Source organism: Haliotis cracherodii, unplaced genomic scaffold (genome assembly GCF_022045235.1).
Source record: "Haliotis cracherodii isolate W230 unplaced genomic scaffold, xgHalCrac1.p SCAF_20, whole genome shotgun sequence".
Taxonomy (NCBI): domain Eukaryota; kingdom Metazoa; phylum Mollusca; class Gastropoda; order Lepetellida; family Haliotidae; genus Haliotis; species Haliotis cracherodii.
Genome location: NW_027266276.1, coordinates 11,360,287 through 11,385,819, shown reverse-complemented (window position 1 = coordinate 11,385,819; position 25,533 = coordinate 11,360,287). Strand labels below are relative to the sequence as shown.

Sequence of the window (25,533 nt, the reverse complement as noted above, 5' to 3'; positions counted from 1 at the left end):
ATTATAACGAAGTGACTATTAACACGCGCGCTGTTCGGTGCGTGAAGTGCGAAAGTGCTGTTGGCAGATTCAGACGCCTGAGTTGGCTGTCAAAGATGGAGTTGACAACATCCCGCGGGATTCTGTTCCTGTGTATCATCGTCATCTGTACCGGCATCAACCCCACCACTATCCTGAATGCGGGTGGTTCATATGACAACATTCTCCCGGGATATGGTTATGACCTGTTAAAAGTTAAAACACTCGAACATTGTCACAGAGTTTGTCTGTACTCGCCGAAATGTTTGTCTGTTAATTGGAACATGAAGACAAGGTTTTGTCAACTGAACTCGGAAGACGTCGGTCCTGGTACCCCTCTGATGCCGTCCACGGGAGACGTGTACGTCCCTGCACTGAGCCCCAACATCCAGGTATGCCATTTGATGAGTATATTTCACTCCATCATATTTTATGTAGCCCCCATTGGTCCGGTCCGGGTTTGTTTGTTTGTTGTTTAACGCCGCACTCAACAATATTCTAGCTTTATGATGGCGATTTGTAAATAATCCAGTCCTGTTAGTAAACAAGTACATGCTAATATCTAACATATCTTACATCCAGAATATGTAAGGGATGGAAATCACAATTTTATCAGCGTTGGTCTTCATTAAATTTGCCGTGTTCATGAATACTCCGGGAAACGTATTAAGAGCTATATGGGTATAGAGGTGTGTGTAGTGAAGGTTTATTGCAATGTATGTAGTTAAAGAATTAGATTTGGTTGGTTGGTTTGTTGTTTTACCAGCGGTGGTCTTCATTGAATTCGCTGTGTTGTATTAGGCTTCATGAATGATCGGAGAAACATATGCTGCACTGAAGACATCCATATTCTGCTTCTTGTTTAAATACGTCTAACAAAGGTTTGTTTGTTGTTTAACGCCGCCCTCAGCAATATTCCAGCTATATGACGGCGGTCTTTAAATAATCGAGTCTGGAACAGACAATCCAGTGATTGACATCATGATCATCGATCCACGTAATTGGGATATGATGACATGCATCAACTAAGTCAGCGAGTCTTACCACCCGATCCCGTTCTTCGCCTCTAACGACAAGCATAGTCGCCTCTTACGGCAAGCATAGTCGCCTCTTACGGCAAGCATAGTCGCCTCTTACGGCAAGCATAGTCGCCTCTTACGGCAAGCATAGTCGCCTCTTACGGCAAGCATGGATTGCTGAAGACCTATTCTACCCCGGATCTTCACGGATCTGTGTGTGTTGATTGGTTTAAGGCCCCATTGAACAGTAATTGAACAGTTCAATATTACAATGACATAAGGAAGAGAATTTTTTTCATGGATATCAACTTCTTTATTATGACGAGAGACGACGTTTCGGTGTACATACTTACTCCTTCATCAGGTGAATGAATGCTATGACTGATATAGAAGATTTAACGTGCGCTTTCCGACTACAGCGTATTTCGCACACGGGCCTGGCCGGACCATTTAGTGTATTCCGAGAAGGGTGAAAGTGGTGTGTGCAACCCAAGAGGGGGCTTTTAGGGGTTGCTTATATTGATTTTTTGAAATTTTTAAATTTGGAATAAATGCCGAGGTGGGTGGAGGAGGGAACTAAGGGAGCCGGGTAAGATGGGTGTTTGTATGTTTATTGGATTTTGGATTGGTAGATTAATTAATTTTTAGATGCGCTTAATTAGGTCTGTTTTGATTAGGAATACGCCTAGGGCCTTGAAGTTTTCTAGTTTATTTTGAGGGTTTAGTATTTCATCTAGAGTAGGAATCTTATTTAGATTGAGGGTGGTTTGTAGTGTGGTTCTGTGTGTTTGATAGTGGGTGCAGTGAATGAGTGCGTGTTCTGTGGTTTCGGGTTGTTTGCAGTGGGGGCAGTTGCCTGTGGTGTGTCTTTTAAGTTGTTTTAGGTGGTTATTTAGGTTAGTGTGTCCTGTTTGGAGTTTTGTAATTAATCTGTCAATTTTTTTAGAGGGGTGTAGGATTTTAGGTTTGGCTAGTGGTTTTCTGAGCACTTTTTTGATTTGGCTATTTGAGTTTTGATATTGATTATGCCATTTTTTGGTTATTTTTTGTTTGTTTACACTTTTAATTTCTGATTTTGAGATGGGTAGGTTTAGGCTTATTTCTGGTATTTTGAGAGATAATTTAGCTGCTTTATCGGCGCTTTCGTTGCCGTAAATTCCTACGTGGGCGGGGATCCACAAGAAGGTTATTTGTTTGCCTGCTTTTGTTAGGTCGTTGGAGCTTTTAAGTATTTGGTTTATTAATTTAGGTCGTTTTTTGGTATTTTTGTTTTGGAGGGCTTGTAGTCCACTAAGGGAGTCAGTGAGAATTAGGATTTTTTTGTTGTTTTTAGATTGTTGGTTATGCAGGGCTGAGGCCATGCCCATAAGTTCGGCCGTGAATATAGATTGGTTGTTAGGGAGTCGGTAAGATTGTGTGGATATAACTGGTTGTGTGGTATGGACTCCGAAGCCTGTGTGGTTGGAGATCGGGTCTGAAGATCCGTCAGTGTATATGTGACACCAATTTGGCCAATTTTCGTGTATGTATGAAAGTGTGGTGGTTTTAGCTATGTTTGGGTCGGTTTGTTTATTTATTTGATTAGCTAGCGTTGTGTCTGTTTGGGGTATTTTGAGTTTAGGGGTGAAGATATTTGATTTTTTGCAGTTTTGTTTAAGATTTTGAGTTTGGTGTTCATTGAGGTAGTTAGTTATTCTTTGGGATATTTGGGTGAGTAAGGGGTGTTTGCGAGCTAGAGCTTGGTTTCTTGGGCTAATGTTTTGGTTAATTAGGTTTTGGATGAGAGGGTTTGTTTGGGACAAATGCTATGAGGCAGAGAGCATATATATGTACATGTAAGGACAACAAAAGTAATAAGATAACAAAAGGTGGAAACTTAACAAGAGAAGCCAACAGTAATTGTCGCTGATTGGCGATTAGAAACAGACAATAGAAGTAACACTTTACAGTAATTAGCACTGATGGTTATGGACAACTGGAAGCTGGTAAATACTTCCGGCCTCCCGTTTGCCCATTGTCAATTGCCCATTACTATTCAATGATAATTAAAGGTCTGAATTCCAGTTGTCCATAACCATCAGCGCTGATTACTGTAAAGTGTTGGCATCTATTGTCTTTAGCTAAGCACCCATCAGTGGCAATTATCTGTTGGCTTCCCTTGTTGTGTCCACATTTTGTTTTCTGTATATCACTTCTAAATGTCATTCAAAGACTTAATACAATGACGTGTCAACATGATGTGGGAGTCAAGCCCAAAGTGATGCAGTAATAAGTCGTTGACCACTTTGGTGAAAACCTAACACATCGAACCGCATTACAAACCACCCTCAATCTAAACAAGGCTCTCACTCTAGAAGCAATACTAAACCCACAAAATAAACTAGAAAACTTCAAGGCCTTAGGCGTATTCTTAATAAAAAAGGAACTAATAAAACGCATCTAAAAACACAATAACCTACCAAATCAAAATCAAATAAACAAACAAACACCCACCATACCCAGCTCCCTTAGTTCTCCTCCCCAACCCCATCGGCATCTATTCCTAATCTCAAAACTCCAAAATTCTATGTAAGCAGCCCCTAAACCCCCTCTTGGGTAGGGGGACACCAGAAATGGGCTTCACACATTGTACCCAAGTGGGGAATAGAACCTGGGTCTTCGGCGAACGCTTTAACAACTGGGCTACCCCACCGCCCCCATGGGTTAGTGAGTTAAGTGGGAGATAAACATGCTGTTTGTCATTTGTTGAATAATGCAATTGTATATTGCATGAAGGTGGCATTGCCCCATATGCAAATGAGTTACGTTACTCGCAGACTTGACGACGCTGAATTTTTTCTGGAACCGACAACTACTGGTAGTCTTGCTTGGCATCTTTATTCTTTGTTGTTTAACGCCGCACTCAGCAATATTCCAGCTATATGACGGCGGTCTTTAAATAATGGGACCAAACAATCCAGTGATCAATATCATGAGCATCGATCTGCACAATTGCCAGCGAGCCTGACCGCCAGATCCCGTTGGTCTCCTCTGACGACAAGCATAGGTTGCTAAATACCAAATTTAATCTGGATCTTCGCGGGGAAGCGCTTCATTGCAAACATTTGTATAAAACGGTTATTTCCGAATGCAGGTGGAGTGTAGAAAACGAGTGAAACAGCATTTATAGAATCCAGTGTTTTGAGAAGGTATCAAATGTGCACAGTGGAAACACTGACAATACCCTTCAAACGAAGTATTAATTTATATATATTCACATGTCGTTTTCTTCACACCAACATCCTCTCCTCTCATAAAAGAGGCTTTAAATGTTGAATTAAGCGAAACTCTGCACAGCTAATTGCGGCGCCTCCATGACTGAGCCACGTGTGCCTCCTGGTGCATCTTGGTCATTGCGTGTTTGTACTGATCCTGGAGTCGGCTTCCGTGGCCTAGTGGACAGAGCGTCAGCACGGAGAGCGGAAGGTCGGTGGTTCGATCCCCAGCCTCGGCATGCTAAACTAGGTTAAGAGATTGTGCAGTAACTTGTTTTTACCCTGCCTGGCGGAAGGGGGTTAATAAGAACTGGTCGGCTCGGAGTCTATACTGTGTCCGAGTGGAATATTCACGTGAAACTGCGGCATGGTGTCTCAAAAGGCGAGCACTATAAAACCGGCATTAGTCCGCACCAGTACAAGCAATCACACACACACGCGTGCACTTGACGTTTAAACGTTCCTAACCCCCTGGATGCCAGAGGGACATATATGTCCCTCCTCTACAACCCTCACTTTGAAGTCTAATAAAATTCAAAATACATCACCAACACAAATACACTTCACAGTTTTGAATAAGGCGGGAAATTCCCTGTTCTGTGATATCATCATCCACTGGCATTTTAGACCAAGCATAAGTACTCAAAATGACCTCTGAAAATAAATTAGGTAAATTTACTTTTATCGGTGTACGATAAAAAGCGGAGAAATTTACTCTTTTTTTCAACGCAGAATAAATTGTCGGACAACACTTAGAAGTGTATTTTTTTAAAACCGGTTTAATATTTGCAGTTACCTTTACACCTTCAAACAGGGAATTTAATATTCTCCACCTCTACTTAATTTTATAGCCAGAGGTAGATGCAGTGCCGCGTGAGCGCAATTCTCTCACGACCTTCACTTTTCCGATCTTAGCAAAATGTGCGTCAGAAAAAAACAACTCGGCATCCAGAAGGTTAAGGAATTCCACAGGACAGAATTCGTACACTTTTCCAGTCAACTTATTCAGAGACCATATGGCATTTTCCATCGTCATAGCAACACGAGAATACAATCTGAAGCAATAAAACGCCTGCATTGCATGCAATGAAGCTACCCGATTTACAAATGGGGGCCACTTGTTGCGGTCACCGTGTATATGACGCAAGCGCCTTGAACGAATGGGTCACTCATGCGCTCTGGATATTGTATTTAGGAAATACGTCAATACGATAAAGCGATTTTTTACTACAATACCCGGACTAGGTAGTCATGTAATTAAACATTACGTGAGTCAACACGCGCCGCGTTCACATGGGTTCATATTTACATATCTATATTTATAATCGGTTCGTGTATATTCCTGGCCGGGCCTGGGTCAATGACTGTTTTTTTCTGTCACTGATATCTTGTTATTAACGTGATCTTTAACATGAGTGACTCACCGGCATGCGCACGCGCTAAATACGTAGTTAACACGTGTGATGGACAATGAGAACTTGATTTTATGTCATTTTTTTTTTTGCAGCTTTAAATTACTAAAAAATATATTCGGTTTGCTTGCTGATAATAAACTGAATAAAATGTGATTTATTCCAACTTAGAAGCCGCTGTACTGATCCGGGAGACGTGAAGATCCGGGGTAGATTAGGTCTTCAGTAAAACATGTTTGTCGTAAGGGGCGATGAGTACTGTTGTGGCCAAATATATCCATCTTTGTTTAATACGACCATTGCTTCTTCAGGCGATGGTGTCAGGAGAGTTCATGGTCCTGGAAAATGTTATTGGCACTGAAATGCTTTTATTGTGATTGGACATTATAACCGTCTGTGGTACGACTTTATGAGTTCTGGCGGAGCATTGTTTTCACTGGAACCTAAATACTTTATGAAGGTTGGGTCTCTTTGTCTCAGCTCAATAGCCGTGACGTGAAAGAGCAGCATTTAATTAATGAGAGTAGGTTATATCATGGATGATAGACTTGAGGGAGAGGGTTCTACTAATTAAAGTATCACAGGAAGAGAGACCTATAGACGTGGGGTTGTGTATAAGATGCATGGCCGTTGCATAATGGCCGCCAGGAGAGGTAAACATAGAGCTTTGACTGCGTCATTTAAAATAGTGAGTGAGTGAGTATGGTTTTACGCCGCTTTTAGCAATATTCAAGCAATGTCACGGCGGGGGACACCAGAAATGGGCTTCACACACGGTACCCATGTCGGGAATCGAACCCGGGTCTTCGGCGTGTCGAGCGAACGCTTTAACCACTAGGCTACCCGATCGTCCCACTTCTGCCAAGAGCATCCCAGACGTGTTCGATGGGATTGAGTTCGGGAGACCACTAGGCTACCCGACCGCCCGTCATTTAAAATAAATAATAAGATAAAGCAGTGTTATTTTCACGGGTCCGTTGAATACACTGCTGGCGGTACTGTCAATATGTTTTTGTTGTTGACATTTTTTATTCCTTTCGAAGAGTTGTACATCAGGTTCAGAGGTTACACAGTAGGTTTAGTCAATTGTAGTGACAATACGTTACATAGATGTACATTTTTTGTGATATAAATATAGCATGCATAATTGAAACACGCACACGCACACGCACGCACACACACACACACACACACACACACATGATATGCCTCAAGAAGAGCATGAAAAGTTGTATCGATAGTCAGATATAACTAAAACAATTATGGTAGTATTGCTATTTGAGGCATAGCTTATCTATAGCCTTATTGTACAGGGCATGATTATTATATTAATTTGTGTAGGATTTTTCCCCATTTTCGTTCAAATTGTAATAGACCATTGTTTTTGGTGGCAATGAATTTTTCAATCATCGCTGTCTCTGTTAGTATTTTCCTAAAATTATCAAAAATTGGTTTCTCACCCTTAATACTTGATATATATATATATATCTTTTACTGGATATTATAATATGATTAAGTAAAAGTTTATTTTTGTCGAATCCAAAAATAACTGAGTATTTGGTAAGTGAGATCCTAGTATTTGTGTCAAGGTTTAAAAAGGTTTCCAGTTTGCTCCAAAAGTGTTTAACATATTCACATTCCCAATATACATGTACAATGTATAAGGTTTTCGCCATTTAAGTCACAAAAGGAGCAAATATCATTATCAACTAGTTTCATTCTTAATAATTCCTTTTTGGTGTAAATTATTCTGTGGATAAACTTAAACTGAAAGTCAATCAATTTAGTATCTTTAGTACATTTTCTGAAATTTGAATAAACTTCTTTCCATTGAATATCATTATCAAAAAGAGATTGCCATTTTCCATTTACTAAGGGTGGTTTTGTTATTGTAATTAGTCTATCATAAAAGTACCTAGATCCTTGAACGGGTATAAATATATCCCTCAATTGTGGACTAAAATTTAAGTCATATATTGGTATTTTGATATAATGGTTGACAGTGTCTCTCCATTCTTTAGGTATACTAAGTTTAACCTTATTATAATCTAATATTGTACCCTGTATATCATAACGTACTTTTAATATTTCGAATGGCAAAAATCCATTCTCATTACATAAGTCCTTAATTGTCACTATACCCTTTTTAAACCAATTTTTAATTATGTAGTTTTCATGTTTAAATTGGTGATTTAGCCATAGGGGCTGTGATAGAATTTCGGAGATCCTTTCTGAATTTGTTGTAAATTTTCTGCCGTAATTTCCCCAAACATTTAAAACATCTCTCCAAAAAGGGTTTTTCACACATAAATATTTATCAGCGTTGACTCCTAAATTTATCATATCAGTGAAAGAAAAAACTGAGGGATTATCACATGTACTCTTTTTTAAATACTTTCTTAAAGTAGATAATTTTAGTGATTCTATAAATATTTTAATGTCCACCATTCTAAGCCCACCATCAGCATATTTTTTTTTTCAGATTTTGCCTTTTAATTTTATCTGGTTTATTATTCCATAAAAAAACTAAACAAAATTTTATTTAAATTTGTAATAAAATCTTCTGGGGGGTTTGGCAGTGCCATAAAAATATGGACAAGAGTTGAGAGAGCCAATGACTTGATAACAGTAATTTTACCTATAAGAGTCAAGTTTCTTCTTCTACAGTTTGCCAATAACTTATTTATTGTTTCAAGTCTTTTTCGGGTATTGATAACCCATAGATCTTGCAAATGGGGGTTGAGAATAATTCCCAACACTTCAAAATTGCCTACATGCCAGTCTAACTTTAAGTCTTCACAAATATTTGTTGAGCTCCCTGCTTTCGACCCCATCCATATGGCTTTTGTTTTATCAATATTTATTTTAAGTCCAGACATTTTAAAGAAACAATCAAGTATATTTATTGCTGCATACAGGCAGTCAGCCTCTCCGGTTAAGAATAATTGTGTGTCGTCTGCATACTGACCTAATTTGTACTCTTTCTCATTCAATACAATTCCTATAATGTTTTTATTGTCTCTTATCATACATCCTAAGATTTCCACAGCAAAAAGAAAAAGATATGGTGATATTGGGTCTCCTTGTCTGCAACCTCTTTCATTAATAAAGAAAGAAGACATATGACCGTTTTGTATTACACAAGAGGATGCATTATTAGTTAGGTGTAGTAGGTGTATCCATTTTATCATATAAGGCCCAAAACCATACTTTTCTAATGCCCTGGCAATAAACTGTCTTGATATTGTGTCAAACGCTTTCTCAAAATCAATCAGCAGCAACATTCCTGGTCTATTTAGTCTTTTACATTCAAACATAATGTCATACAAAAGTCTTGTGTTTTCGCTAATACATCTTCCAGGAATAAAGCCAGTTTGATTATCATGAATTAGGTGATCTAAAGTTGTTTTCATTCTATTTGCAATACATGTACTAATTATTTTATAAAGTGCATTCAGCAATGATATTGGACGCCAGTTTTTTAGAAATCTTCTGTCTTTGTTTCCCTTGGGTATACACGTAATGACTCCCCTTTTCATTGTATATGTCATTTCCTTATTTTCAAAAGTTTCGTTTATGTATCTAAATAATGCTATTATCTAAATTATGCTACTGTCAATATTAATCAATACTGTTCTACTTGATCCTTGATACATAATTTTGGCATTTACAAAATATATTATACAGAATAGTTTACAATCACGTGTTTTAGAGTATTTGTCAATTGAGTTGACTTTACAAGCAATAATTGTAATTTATGGTGTCAGGTAAATATAAAACGTCTCATGTAAAACATGTCGTAAGTAAGATAGTTAATAATAATATTCAAATCGCATTATAATACACTCTTAAAAAAGCAACGCACAGGTGGTATGTTATTCACTGAACCTGACTACACAAAAAATCCGGTATATAAATTGGATGTATGTTATTGGAAAACGTTGATTGCCTGATATTCGACAAAGCGCGTCAGAACGCAACCATTGTCGATTTGCAATGTCTTAAACGGCATTGTTTTCACACTTGTTCAAACATGTCATGGAGGAAAACAGTTAAGCAAATGCGCAAGCCAGTTATGGCATTCGTAACTCATTGTAGTGGCTATAAAAAGGCAAGCACAAGCCAATAATTTGTCATTCAATTGCCAACATTTTTCAAGCTCGAAAATGACGAGACATCGCCATTCAATTCAACCTAGTCAGCGATCCTTACCACCCGATCCCGTTATTCGCCTCTTACGACAAGCTTTTCCGGTGTGTAAATAATCGAGTCTGGACCAGACAATGCAGTGATTGATATCATGAGCATCGATCCACGCAACTGGGATACGATGACATGTATCAACCAAGTCAGCGAGCCTGACCACCCGATCCCGTCATTCGGCTCTTACGACAAGCATAGTCACCTTTTATGCATGGGTTCTCTTGTTGGCTCAGATGACGTTAATTTTGCGTCGCCATGTGAAACCAACAACTAAGGATCAGCTGATCTCTGGGATTCAAGAGTACTGGTCATCACTTGATGCACCCGGATGTAACAGGCTCATTGATGGACTAAGTCGAGTCCTAAGTCAACGGTGCAGCTTCTGGGTTTTTCACATTTGGACAATGACACATTGGAGTGAGAGAACATGAAATGAGATCATAAATGAATATGATAATGTTAACAAGTTATTGTCCACATCATCGTACAATACTAGTTACTGTCGTGCTCCGTGAAGATTCCGGGGTAGAATAGGTCTTCAGCAACCCATGCTTGCGTAAAAGGTGACTATGCTTGTCGTAAAAGTTGACTAACGGGATCGGGTGGTCAGGCTCGCTGACTTGGTTGATACATGTCATCGATCCCAATTGAGTGGATCGATGCTAAGGATATCAATCACTGGATTGTTTGGTCCAGACTCGATTATTTACAGACCGCCGTCATATAGCTGGAATATTGCTGAGTGCGGCGTAAAAAAACCAAACCAAACCAAAACAAAAAAGTTACTGTCGCATGCATTTCATGTAAGCATGTTGGAATCATATGGAATCAATGTTAGTTGTCTATGTTGTCTGTTATAAATGATTTTGTTGCAGTAGTAGATGACCGCATTTCCGATAATACACCAAAATGTTGCAGGATTAATCTAGTTAGGATTAGATTTTAGTCAACAATTGAAATGTTCATTTATGCTCATTTCCAATTCATAAAGGACTTTAATATTCACTGATGGTTTTACTGTTGTCTGTTTTATTGATTTTGATAAAGTATGGATCCTCAGAAAGCATAACGTAAAACATTGAAATTAAAATTGCCTTGTTTTTATATTTTTCCATGCATGACACCACACAAAATATGATCACATTCAGTTAAGAACAATAGAAACATATACAGATCAACAGGCAATGTAACATATAAACAATCTCATATTTCATTCTTCACAGCCCTTTGAAGGACACCTTTTCATTGCAGAGTTTACAGTTCTAGGAACTGGATTAGCTTCAATGCCCTGCACCATAGCTGTCTATTGTAATCGCTATATTTTCCCACAAGGATCCACAAGGAGCCCTTCCACGGGTTACATGCCCTTCCACAGGTTACATGCCCTTCCACAGGTTACAGGCCCTTCCACAGGTTCCATGCCCTTCCACAGGTTACATGCCCTTCCAGAGGTTACATGCCCTTCCACAGGTTACAGGCCCTTCCATGGGTTACATGCCCTTCCATGGGTTACATGCCCTTCCACAGGTTACAGGCCCTTCCACAGGTTACATGCCCTTCCACAGGTTACATGCCCTTCCAGAGGTTACATGCCCTTCCACAGGTTACAGGCCCTTCCATGGGTTACATGCCCTTCCATGGGTTACATGCCCTTCCAGAGGTTACATGCCCCTCCCACAGGTTACATGCCCTTCCACAGGTTACATGCCCTTCCAGAGGTTACATGCACTCCCACAGGTTACATGCCCTTCCACAGGTTATATGCGATTCCACAGGTTATATGCCCTTCCACAGGTTACATGCCCTTCCACAGGTTACATGCCCTCCAACAGGTTACGTGCCTTCTGACGTTTCTTTGATACACTTAACACAGTGTGAAAATCCTTGTTAATACCCCGAGAAAGGCATTCAACTTCCACGTCCGCATATCGTCGATTCATAATGACCTCAGTTATGGTGTCATGGATAATGTTCAGAGGGATATCTACTGGCCTCAAATAACAGAACTGGCTGTTGGTATATTAAATTATTTTCTTTTGTTCTTGTTCATCATCACAGTGGGATGGAAACGAAAGTTTTTTTGGATTTCGTCTGTAAGGGACTCTGAGGTGTTAGCATTGGACAATATGCTCAGCTGATTAACAGCCCCCTCAAGTTTCTTCAACGGACGATTCTTCGGTGATGTATGGAGATGTATGACTCATATGTGATATACTTTCCCCAAGGGCTTGCAGTCTACCAAAGACGGACCTGAAAGACGACGGTGTTGTGGCGGGAGTTTCACGGGTTGATGATGTCATTGGGGGGTTGAAGCCACGAGGTGATGAAGGCAGCGGCACAGACATATCCAGTGGCGGTGGTGGCGAGGGGAAGGAATGACGTTTATAAATGGCTGTTTGTGTAACTCGATATGGAGTTTGAAATTGTGGTAACACCTCGCAGGAGGTATTACAACGATTGTAACACCTCGCAGGAGGGCTTACAATCATTGTAAACCCTTGATAGAACAAAAACTACGAACAGCCTACGAGACGCACGTGCAGATTTCGTGCCATTGCGAGACGCACGTGCAGATTTCGCACCGTTCCGAAACCCACGTGCTGAGGTCACCGGTTTCATTGAACCGAGATCACGACTGCAGGCGATATTTCATCTCCGATATAGGTTATACATTTGATTGTTTTAATTGAAAACGTTGTCTATGCGATGAGTCGGTTTATAAGTTGGAAAAATCATGTCTCCTCGAGATTACTTGAGATTGTAAACCCTCACATGAGGGAACGTCCCGAAGGGGTCTAATTTTCGGGACGTTCCCTCATGTGAGGGTTTACAATGTCGAGTAATCCCTCGGAGACATTGTTTCTCCTACACTTCGCATTCCACGGCGGATAGGAAGAGTCCATGTTCATATGCTGCAGATGGTGGTGGGAGGTCCACTGGGGAGGTGGCGGCTGATAAAAGATGTGGAGGGGACGGATGTGCAGGTAGCGATGACGACATCATTTGACGATGAGGCATGTTTCTATGATTGTTCCAAGTGTGGTGGTGACGGCTGTTGGAGCGACGACTGTGCAGGTGACGGCTGTAGGAGCGACAACGACTGTGCAGGTGACGGCTGTAGAAGCGACGGTTGCGAAACCCATATTTGCCGTTTCGCAAGCATCATGTTACTGTTAAAAACACCAGATTTAGTCATAGTATACTGGTCCGGGTATCAACGCCCTTTTGAATAACTTTCACAAATTGATTTTCGACGGGATTTTTCATTCAAAACTTGATTTGACAAATTTACAAAGCGTGCAGAACAGCGATGACATACTGATCATAACGATACAAAAAAAAAATCATGTCAAAGTATTTATTCAATATTTATCATTCAAACCAGGTATATATTTTTCACGGTTCTCCGACATCATTCCCTGTTGTGTGAAGGGAACATTGATAATTACCCATGTCTATGGTGAGGTGAGGTGAAATAGGGTTCAACGTCGCGTCCAAGATTATTGCACTTATATAGCGACGTGCATGCACGTGTATATGTGTGTGTGTGTGTGTGTGGCTGCTTGTACTATTCCGGACTGATGCCGATTTATAGTGGTAGCTCACGGAGATACCATGCCGCAGTTTAACATGAATACCCCACTCAGACACAGTATACTGACTCCGAGCCGACCAGTCCTTGTTTTAGCCCCATAATGCCGAGCGCCAGACAGGGTAACAACAAGTACCATCTTTTACCGTCTTTTGGTATGACGCGGTCGGGGATCGAACCCCGGACCTTCCGCTCTCCGGTCCAGAACTAGCTTCGCCAATGTGCCTGCTCTCCGGGCGGACGCTCTACCACTAGACCACGGAGGAGGTCCTTCTTTCGACAGAGTGTTAGTCCGAGATGTCGTTGTTGCCTAAGCAATTTCGGCGGACCTGTTCCTCTTTCGGACTCCCGTGTGTGAGAAGGTGTACACATATCTAATGTGAGTTTGGTGTTCACATAATTTCTGTTTTTGTATTGATATGATTTCTATTTTCGTATATTGATATAATTTCATTCTTATCTTTGGCTGCTCTGTTTATATACGTTAGAGAAGCTGTCCATCTCTCAGAAATAGAGTTAGTTTGACCTTCGCTATTGCATCACTTGGCTTTAGCAGATCTACGACAGATAGCGGATCTAACTGCAATTCTTGTTTTAACCGAGCTCGGGCTGGGGCGTGGTCTTGACATTACAGAAACAAGTGAGCAATGGATTCAGGTTGATTGCAAGATGGACCAACCTTGTCATAGTGTTTTTGTCATCGTCTGAGGCGTGAGATGGCAATTTCAACTTTCCTCTCATTTCAGTATGAGTTTGGCTTTTAGTGGATCTTGGGTTGAATTTTGTACAGCCATCTGCCGATATTACTTGCTTCCGACCGACTGGGCTTGCCATCTTTGGGCTATGGAGGCTTTGATTTTGCTTTTCATCTCTAGTTTACTAAACGGAATAGGCTGTATCTCTGCTTTGTCTAGAGCTAGCTTCGCCAGTGTGCCTGCTTTATCATTTCTATGAATATCTGTTGGAGAGGGGATCAAACACAGCTCCACCTGTTGCCCTTGGTCCGATAGTTTTGTATATTCGTATAGAATATTATTAACTGTGTTTGGCCTGGAGTTTGAGTTTCGGCCACCGCGTGTAAGCGGAATGAATTTTAAGGCAGTCGTTTATAAGTTTGACGTTTAGAATTTGAAACAACATACAAACAAATAAACAAGTATCACGAGACGTTCATTAAATTTCTAACAGAACTCAACCAATTTTTAGCGTTGTTAAGCCAAACTTGTGCAGCGTTTAACGCAGTGTTTTTGTGTAATAATCATTCAGTCAGTCAGGGATGACTCCGTTAATGTTGTGTTGCTTTCAGAACCACGCTTGTACACCAAGCCCGTGCCGATATGGTGATGTTTGTATCCCCGTCACGGCAACAAAAGGTTTCGTATGCTTGCGTCCTGACATTGCAACAAATACAAGTACAGCATCTCCGACAACGGACTCAACAGGGGCTGCCGCACCTACTCCTGCTGCCGCCACGACAACCACAACGACTACACCCACGTCGACCTCCACTACAACATCAACGAACGGTGCTACTACTGTTACTACCACGAACACTCCACCTACAACCACGATATCAGCTACAGCTACAGCTACAGCTACAGCTACTACTACTACTACTACTACTACTACTACCACGTCCAAGCCGACCTCGATTATAACTACGACGACCCCTACAACTACCACTCCTGCAACAACGCAAGGTAGGCAACACCATGTCATATCAATACATATCGTGTTGACATTATTTTGACAGATGCCGTTTATGTTATGTCAATCACAGGGGCATTGTGTTCAAGTCGTTTATGGCGACACATTAACTACCATCTGTGACCTCGCTCATTGAGAAGGATAAACATTATTCGTTATAAAAAGATCGTTAAGTCGGAAGGTTGCCTCTGATTTCACGAAGAAATTAATCTTTCTTTCAGATTTATCGGGATATTCTGATTCCTTCAGAAGAATTCAAGGATACGTGGTCTGGTTGCTCAACAACCAATCATACTACGATGTTAACTCGGTATCCAAGTGTGAACAATACTGCATACAGCACACGGCGTTCACGTGCAAGAGTTATGAATATTATTATGCCCAAGAATGGTGTTTCCTGCAATCCTTCGTGAAGGACGATGCTCTCAGTGCGTGGACAGCGGACTCGAGGGGAGATTATTTTCAACGTTTATTTAAATGGGAAGTCTAGCTGGTTGTATCATCTTTGCCACCTTGAAAAGTATCTCAGCTTGATCTTGGCACGGCGAACTCTGGCGCCTTAGACCGTTGAACAAGACTACTAGCATCCCCAAGACGACTGTGGTGCCCTAGACTGTTGAACAAAGCTACTAACATCCCCAAGACGATTTGGCGCCTTAGTCCGTTGAACAAGACTACTAGCATCCCCAAGACGATTGTGGTGCCTTAGACTGTTGAACAAGACAACTAGCATCCCTTCTTTGAGTGGCATTTAGAAGTTGGAGTGATGAAGTAAGACGAGTTCTATGGATGAACAACTTCTTTATTACAATTAGTGCGACGTTTCGGTGTAGATCCTAACACCTTTATCAAGCAAGTGATGGATAGGGCTTACTTACTTACTTACTTTGGAGATTTAACGTGCGCTTTCCGACTGATGCGTATTTCGCACACGGGCCCGGCCAGGCCATTTAATGTGTTTCCGAAAGGGGCGAAGGTGGTCTGTGCAACCCCTAGAGGGGGCTTTAGGGGTTGCTTATATATAATTTGGGAATTTTGAGATTTGGAATAGATGCCGATGGGGTTGCAATTGGGGAGGAGAACTAAGGGAGCTGGGTATGGTGGATGTTTGTTTGTTTATGTGATTTTGATTTGGTAGGTTATTATATGTTTTTAGATGCGTTTTATTAGTTCCGTTTTGATTAAGAATACGCCTAAGGCCTTGAAGTTTTCTAGTTTATTTTGTGGGTGTAGTATTGCTTCTAGAGTGAGAGCCTTGTTTAGATTGAGGGTGGTTTGTAATGCGGTTCGATGTGTGAGGTAGTGTGTGCAGTGGATGAGTGCGTGTTCTGGGGTTTCTGCGACGTTTCGGTGTAGATCCTAACACCTTTATCAAGCAAGTGATGGATAGGGCTAAACAACATAGGTATATATACACTTATTGACATCTAAGTTGTTACAGTGACTAGTTGATGGACACAGAGAGGTGATTAAGCTAATTGGAAGCCAGTGGATGACTAATGAACACAGAGTATACAAGCAGAGTAAACAAGCAGACTGATGGAGATGATGGAAGCCACTCTATTAATTGGATGGACAAAGGGATTTAGCAATTAGGTGATGGTAAGCAGGCGGGATGTAATAGCCTTGGTCTCTGTTCATTGCTGGCTGGATCCTTTTGATGTAGATGGCTTCTAGGAGTTTCCTGATTTTACTAGCATCCCCATGACGATTGTGGCGCCCTAGAACGTCGAACAAGACAACTAGTATCCCCATGACGATTGTGGCGCCCTAGAACGTTGAACAAGACTATTAGCATCCCCAAGACGATTGTGGCGCCATAGACTGTTGAACAAGACTATTAGCATCCCCAAGACTGCTCAACTAGAATTTCGATAGTCATGAAGACGATTGAAGACAATGATTGTACAAGAACTATGAATGTCCTGAAAACGATTGTGTGCATGAATAACATACCTGTGTAATTAACGTGAAAGCATCCACAAGTTTCAATCTTTTCCCAAGATTCTGAGGACTCGTGCTATTCGATTAAGTGTACTTACTGTCAATTCCAGAACTCAGAATGCCTGAATGATAGACAGTCGACCTGTTGGCTTGGACGACATTATATTCTCACATAAATGACGTAAAATATAATTGTGCAGTGACTAGGCTATGTTGCAACCCGTTTTTTAATAATATTACTGCGAGGTCACGTAGAGGAACACTGGAAAGTGGCTTTTGTCCCCGTGCTGAGAGCCGAACCGGGTCTCAGGCGTGACGAGCGAACGCTTTAACCAAAGGGCTACTGCATATGAATGTATGTACACGTTTTTCTTTTCTGTTTCAATTTGTTTATTTATCGATCAAATATTATCATTAACTTATAATGTATTGTTGTGTTCATAACTTGAGTGGAAATAATATACCATACCGTGCGTACGAACGAACGGACGATATTAAACGCATTTTCGCCATACTTGTGTAGTTAGAGCACATCTTATGTACTTAGAGCACATCCTATGTACTTAGAGCACATCTTATGTACTTAGAACACATCTTATGCACTTAGAGCACATCTTCATAGCCTGTTTTCAACACCATCAATTGAAACCAAATTTTCATATTCTCGCCTCTCACTCTAAACGAATACGAAGCTTTCCTGTGGCCAATTCACGAGTTTAATCTGCAGAGATGTCAATAAGTCATGCAGTGGACAGTGCCCTACACTCCAAATGCTATTAAAGTACAATTAATTGTAACGTGGTATAATTGGTAACTTCTATTGTATCCGTTTCAGATGGATTTCCTATCTGGTTATCATATTGTTACTTTATTGCTGTTACTTTATTGCTGTTACTTTATCGCTATTACTTTATTGCTGTTACTTTATCGCTATTACTTTATTGCTATTACTTTATTGCTGTTACTTTATTGCTGTTACTTTATCGCTATTACTTTATCGCTATTACTCTATTGCTAATACTTTATTGCTGTTACTTTATTGCTGTTACTTTATCGCTATTACTTTATCGCTATTACTCTATTGCTAATACTTTATTGCTATTACTTTATTGCTGTTACTTTATTGCTATTACTTTATTGCTGTTACTTTATCGCTATTACTTTATTGCTATTACTTTATTGCTGTTACTTTATTGCTGTTACTTTATCGCTATTACTTTATTGCTGTTACTTTATTGCTAATACTTTATTGCTATTACTTTATTGCTGTTACTTTATTGCTATTACTCTATTGCTATTACTTTATTGCTATTACTTTATTGCTGTTACTTTATCGCTATTACTTTATTGCTGTTACTTTATCGCTATTACTTTATTGCTGTTACTTTATTGCTGTTACTTTATCGCTATTACTCTATTGCTATTACTTTATCGCTATTACTTTATTGCTGTTACTTTATTGCTATTACTTTATTGCTATTACTTTATCGCTATTACTTTATTGCTATTACTTTATTGCTGTTACTTTATTGCTGTTACTTTATCGCTATTACTTTATCGCTATTACTCTATTGCTAATACTTTATTGCTATTACTTTATTGCTGTTACTTTATTGCTGTTACTGTATCGCTATTACTTTATTGCTATTACTCTATTGCTATTACTTTATTGCTGTTACTTTATTGCTGTTACTTTATCGCTATTACTTTATCGCTATTACTCTATTGCTAATACTTTATTGCTATTACTTTATTGCTGTTACTTTATCGCTATTACTTTATCGCTATTACTTTATTGCTATTACTTTATTGCTGTTACTTTATTGCTGTTACTTTATCGCTATTACTTTATCGCTATTACTCTATTGCTAATACTTTATTGCTATTACTTTATTGCTGTTACTTTATTGCTGTTACTTTATCGCTATTACTTTATTGCTATTACTCTATTGCTAATACTTTATTGCTAATACTTTATTGCTGTTACTTTATTGCTGTTACTTTATCGCTATTACTTTATCGCTATTACTTTATTGCTATTACTTTATTGCTATTTATCGCTATTACTTTATTGCTATTACTTCATTGTTATTATTTTATTGCTATTCATCGCTGTTACTTTATTGCTATTACTTTATTGCTATTACTTTATTGCTATTTATCGCTATTACTTTATTGCTATTACTTCATTGTTATTATTTTATTGCTATTCATCGCTATTACTTTATTGCTATTTATCGCTATTACTTTATCGCTATTACTTTATTGCTATTACTATATTGCTATTACTTTATCGCTATTACTTTATTGCTATTACTTTATTGCTATTTATTGCGGTTCCCTACGCCTGATTACACTTAATCCAAGTTAGTATGTGGACGATGACATTGATTGACAAAGCCATTCTTCGCGGACAGTATAACTTCGTTCACGTAGTATCAGCGAATAAACTTCAGCTGTTAAACCCAGGAGTGTTTTTTCGTTCATATACAACAAACTACGTTTATAACGAACACGCTTATAACGATCTGACCGATATAACGAACTTATATTTTAGTCCCGGCCATTTGTTGTATACATGCTGTATATATACTTTACACTCTTTGAGTTCATTATAACCTTTGTTTACTTTATCTATACACGTGTTCGATATTTGGATATTTGGCACATTGGCAATAGTTGCTTTGTTGTCATAACAATGAACGGTTACTTTAAAAGAACCATCATGAGGTTGCTTTAATCATTTTCGTACCGTGAAATAATGATATGTTCACAGAGAAAGACAAATTCAATACTGTATAATCTGGTGGTAGAGAATGTGTTCAATAAATGCGGTCAATACATCGTAATATCAATAATGTACATGTATGTCAATACACATTGTAACATCTATCTATGACTTGCATATTTTGTTCTTTCTCCTCCTTCCCTCCTCCGCATCTTTTTCTCCCGCCTTCTCTTTAGAAAATCCTCCCTCATTGTGTCTCCTTTTTATAAAGAGGAGGGATGCATTCAACATACGACATGCTTAGTGAATTGTGATAAACAGACGGGCGAAAGAATCGATACTAAAGATATTAACAAAGCATTTTCTGTAAAAGACCACAAAGCAATTATTCAAAACAAAATGATTTAATTTTTTTTATGGTACATCACCTTGCCGTGTGTGTTCAGAGTTTAAAAAATAATTATCGGAGATAACGATGTTACGGGCCCAGTTATGAATCACACAGATCAGTCAATATCGCGTATGTGAAATGGGGTCTAACGTCGCGTCCAAGATTATTGCACTTATATAGCAACGTGCATAAACTGTGTGTGTGTGTTTGTGTGTGTGTGTGTGTGTGTTTGTGTGTTTGTACTAGTCCGAACTGATGCCGATTTATAGTGCTAGCATACTGATATGTCATATGAAACATCCCGATCCAGCTCTCAGCAGAAAAGAGTAATATTTGCCAGTTCCTGTCTTGCCACTGACGTACGGCGCATGCCCATTTCAGTCTGTGACGTCGATGTTGGCGCCTCAGGGATACTCAACGGAACGGTCTATATGCCTTACTACCACGCAGTATCAATCTCCAAGACGCTGTCCTTCTGCTGACCTGACGACCAAGAGTGGGTGAAGCTGAAACGAAGGTCGCTGTTCTCGTTGGCACTGGTCACGGGTGGTCTGTTGCGCTTCGACCTGACCCTACTGTAAGGCTGTTGCCACATGGCTGTAGGGAGTAGGTTGGGGGTTGAGGCTGTGTGTGTGTGTATAGGTATTCGTAGGACACCAACCTGTCAACCAAAATTATTCGCACGAAGTCCCAGGAGGTATCCTTTGATGCTTAATCGGCTTAGCTGTTGTTGTTTTGACGTATCTATTAAGCGATTTTATTGGTTATTGTATTCATATTATTTGGGGTCAAATTGTCATATAGACCGGTTCAACTTTACAACTACATATATTACAATTATCACTACTGCTTCTACCTTTACCACAGCGACTACAAATTAAAAGGTTATTGTGGTGAAGACATTCGGGGATCATATTACCAATCTGACTGCAAAAATGGATGTGAGAGCAAAGTCTTTTTGAAGAGTTTTGTACAAGGCCCCAGTAAACAATATTTTGTCAAGTGGTTGCATTGGCCGCAGAAATGTAATTCATGGACAAATGCATCTGATGTACATGATACATAATCAAAGATTTATGTTGTAAAGGTAGACGTAGGATGGGTCCCCGACATGTGCTTACTTGAAAGTACGGGGATAATAAAATGTATATATTAATTCAATTCTTTTGTTATGCTTGTCTTTTAGAATTTATTTGACCAACCAATCATTTCACAGTACGATGAGGGGCGGTCGGGTAGCCTAGTGGTTAAAGCGTTCGCTTGTCACGCCGAACACCCGGTTTCGATTCCCGACATGGGTACAATGTGTGAAGCCCATTTCTGGTGTCCTACGCCGTGATATTGCTGGAATATTGCTAAAAGCGGCGTAAAACCATACTCACTCACTCACTCACTCACAGTACGATGATGTCAGTTTCTATACACAGCTGCCCACGATTCTATACATAAAGATTAGAAGGTCATCGACTTCCATTCCCCTGTCTAAATATAGCAATGATGTCATATACCTAAAGATAGATTGTGACGTCATCCGCCTTGGGGATGACGGTGGGAGGATGACATGGGAGTTAACATTTGGGGTGGTACGCGTAAGCTGTCCTTTTACACTACAACGCAAAAGTTTCTTATCGTGTTCTGCAGTAAAATTTCGAATAATCCGCGGATATTCCGCGGATGCGTTGCAAATAATTCGCAAATAATTTTGCGAATAATTTGCAAATAATTCGCGAATGATCCGCGGATTTCTGCGAAAACAATTGTAGTTTTATGGCACTAAATAGGAGTTTTATGTGACTATAACGCCACCAACGCGTTGCAGGCCATGGCAGTACTCTCCATACATACTATGGTGCAACGCTGTGAACGGATTGCAGGTACATTTGATAAATACATGTGAACACCATTTTGTAAAATATCCCTATAATAATGTTGTCATTAAATATTCTTTTTTTGACATGATATTTGATTATGATCAATTTGCATTGTGTCTCTTGTCTTGTACAAATCCACATGAGTGAGTGAGTGAGTTGGGTTTAACGCCTTTTTTAACAGTATTCCAGTCATATCAGCTTAATGTGGGAGAAAAGCCCGAAGTGATGCAGGTCTCAGACGTTTACCATTTCGGTGAAACTCACGAGCACGGGTATGGTGCTGACAAACCTAGAAACATAATCGGGGCGAACCGGGATTCGAACCAACAATTACAGGTTTCTGGCTTCCCTAAGGGACGCAACTCTGCACAGCGAATCGCTGCGCCTTAGACGACTGGGCCACCCGTGCCCCCACAAATCTACATGAATACATATATGTACTAGCATAATATACTTATGTGGTGGTTTGATAAATGCCACTCTGACACTGGTTTGAGAACAGTTGATGTGTGTACATTTGCTTGGTTAAAACACCTACAATGCACAGGTATGGAGGGACGCCCCGATTAGGGTGGTCATCACCTCCCTTATATGAACATTTGAACTTTTACATGCATTCCCATTTTGGAATGGTGTCCGTCTCTGCCTCATGACTCTCCTTCATCATGTACATATACATATATATGCTCTCCGTCTCTGCCTCATGGCACTCCTTCATCATGTACATGTACATATATATGCTGTCCATCTCTGTCTCATGGCACTCCTTCATCATGTACATGTACATATATATGCTGTCCGTCTCTGCCTCATGGCACTCCTTCATCATGTACATGTACATATATATGCTCTCCGTCACATGGCACTCCTTCATCATGTAAATGTACCTATATATGCTCTCCGTCTGTCTCATGGCACTCCTTCATCAGGTACATGTACATATATATGCTGTCCGACTCTGTCTCATGGCACTCCTTCATCATGTACATGTACCTATATATGCTGTCCGTCTCTGTCTCATGGCACTCCTTCATCATGTACATGTACATATATATGCTGTCCGTCTCTGCCTCATGGCACTCCTTCATCATGTACATGTACATATGTATGCTCTCCGTCACATGGCACTCCTTCATCATGTACATGTACATATATATGCTCTCCGTCTCTGTCTCATGGCTCTCCTTCATCATGTACATGTACCTATACATACTGTCCGTCTCTGCCTCATGGCCCTCCTTCGTCAGGTACATGTACATATATATGCTCTCCGTCTCTGTCTCATGGCACTCCTTCATCATGTACATGTACCTATACATGCTGTCCGTCTCTGCCTCATGGCACTCCTTCATCATGTACATATACATATATATGCTCTCCGTCTCTGCCTCATGGCACTCCTTCATCATGTACATGTACATATATATGCTCTCCGTCACATGGCACTCATTCATCATGTACATGTACATATATATGCTCTCTGTCTCATGGCACTCCTTCATCATGTACATGTACCTATATATGCTCTCCGTCTCTGTCTCATGGCACTCCTTCATCATGTACATGTACATATATATGCTCTCCGTCTCTGCCTCATGGCACTCCTTCATCATGAACATGTACATATATATGCTCTCCGTCTCTGCCTCATGGCACTCCTTCATCATGTACATGTACATATATATGCTCTCCGTCTCTGCCTCATGGCACTCCTTCATCATGTACATGTACATATATATTCTCTCCGTCTCTGCCTCATGGCACTCCATCATCATGTACATGTACATATATATGCTCTCCGTCACATGGCACTCCTTCATCATGTAAATGTACCTATATATGCTCTCCGTCTCTGTCTCATGGCACTCCTTCATCAGGTACATGTACATATATATGCTGTCCGACTCTGTCTCATGGCACTCCTTCATCATGTACATGTACCTATATATGCTGTCCGTCTCTGTCTCATGGCACTCCTTCATCATGTACATGTACATATATATTCTCTCCGTCTCTGTCTCATGGCACTCCTTCATCATGTACATGTACATATATATTCTCTCCGTCTCTGTCTCATGGCACTCCTTCATCATGTACATGTACATATATATTCTCTCCGTCTCTGTCTCATGGCACTCCTTCATCATGTACATATACATATATATGCTCTCCGTCTCTGCCTCATGGCACTCCTTCATCATGTACACGTACATATATATTCTCTCCGTCTCTGCCTCATGGCACTCCATCATCATGTACATGTACATATATATGCTCTCCGTCACATGGCACTCCTTCATCATGTAAATGTACCTATATATGCTCTCCGTCTCTGTCTCATGGCACTCCTTCATCAGGTACATGTACATATATATGCTGTCCGACTCTGTCTCATGGCACTCCTTCATCATGTACATGTACCTATATATGCTGTCCGTCTCTGTCTCATGGCACTCCTTCATCATGTACATGTACATATATATTCTCTCCGTCTCTGTCTCATGGCACTCCTTCATCATGTACATGTACATATATATTCTCTCCGTCTCTGTCTCATGGCACTCCTTCATCATGTACATGTACATATATATTCTCTCCGTCTCTGTCTCATGGCACTCCTTCATCATGTACATATACATATATATGCTCTCCGTCTCTGCCTCATGGCACTCCTTCATCATGTACACGTACATATATATGCCCTCCGTCTCTGTCTCATGGCACTCCTTCATCATGTACATGTACATATATATGCTCTCCGTCTCTGTCTCATGGCACTCCTTCATCATGTACATGTACCTATATATGCTGTCCGTCTCTGCCTCATGGCACTCCTTCATCTTGTACATGTACATATGTATGCTCTCCGTCTCTGTCTCATGGCGCTCCTTCATCATGTACATGATTGTACATATATATGCTCTCTGTCTCATGGCACTCCTTCATCATGTACATGTACCTATATATGCTCTCTGTCTCTGTCTCATGGCACTCCTTCATCATGTACATGTACATATATATGCTCTCCGTCTCTGCCTCATGGCACTCCTTCATCAGGTGAATAAGCATATACCTGAAAACATTGTGTTCCCCCTAATAAAGAAGTTGACATGATATATTCTCTTCCTTACGTATATGCCCTGTTGCTGTTAGAACACATAGAAACATGCTAATTAAGTGAGATCCTTAAGAGTAGATATTGTAAATAGGTTTTTAAATTTTGTTAACGATTATTTAATTTGTTCATGAATACACGCACACGATGTTAGTAATCGCAATTCATTGTAGCTGTTTCTCTTTTTATGCTGATTGACTAATATCATCAGTAGAATCTCTTTTTATAATTTGATCAGTTTACTCTTTTATACACAATAAAACTTGCCTAAGTGAAAGT

General features: G+C 40.1%; 1 protein-coding gene across 1 annotated transcript; it reads left to right on the top strand.

The window, feature by feature from the left end:
• The first annotated feature begins 95 nt into the window (after positions 1–95).
• On the top strand, positions 96–17,015 carry LOC139470193 (uncharacterized). Its single transcript, XM_071252506.1, has 3 exons — positions 96–410; positions 14,805–15,198; positions 15,427–17,015. Exons 1-3 carry the CDS (start codon positions 96–98, stop codon positions 15,693–15,695), a joined length of 978 nt encoding a protein of 325 aa, XP_071108607.1. The 3' UTR covers positions 15,696–17,015.
• The last annotated feature ends 8,518 nt before the right edge of the window (positions 17,016–25,533 follow it).

What these genes read in the sequence shown, in the direction of transcription:
- LOC139470193 (XM_071252506.1), top strand. Translation starts at nt 96, where the DNA reads ATGGAGTTGACAACATCCCGCGGGATTCTGTTCCTGTGTATCATCGTC. An exon ending in CACTGAGCCCCAACATCCAG is followed by an intron (nt 411 to 14,804) that starts GTATGCCATTTG and finishes TGTTGCTTTCAG; the next exon opens with AACCACGCTTGTACACCAAG. An exon ending in CACTCCTGCAACAACGCAAG is followed by an intron (nt 15,199 to 15,426) that starts GTAGGCAACACC and finishes TCTTTCTTTCAG; the next exon opens with ATTTATCGGGATATTCTGAT.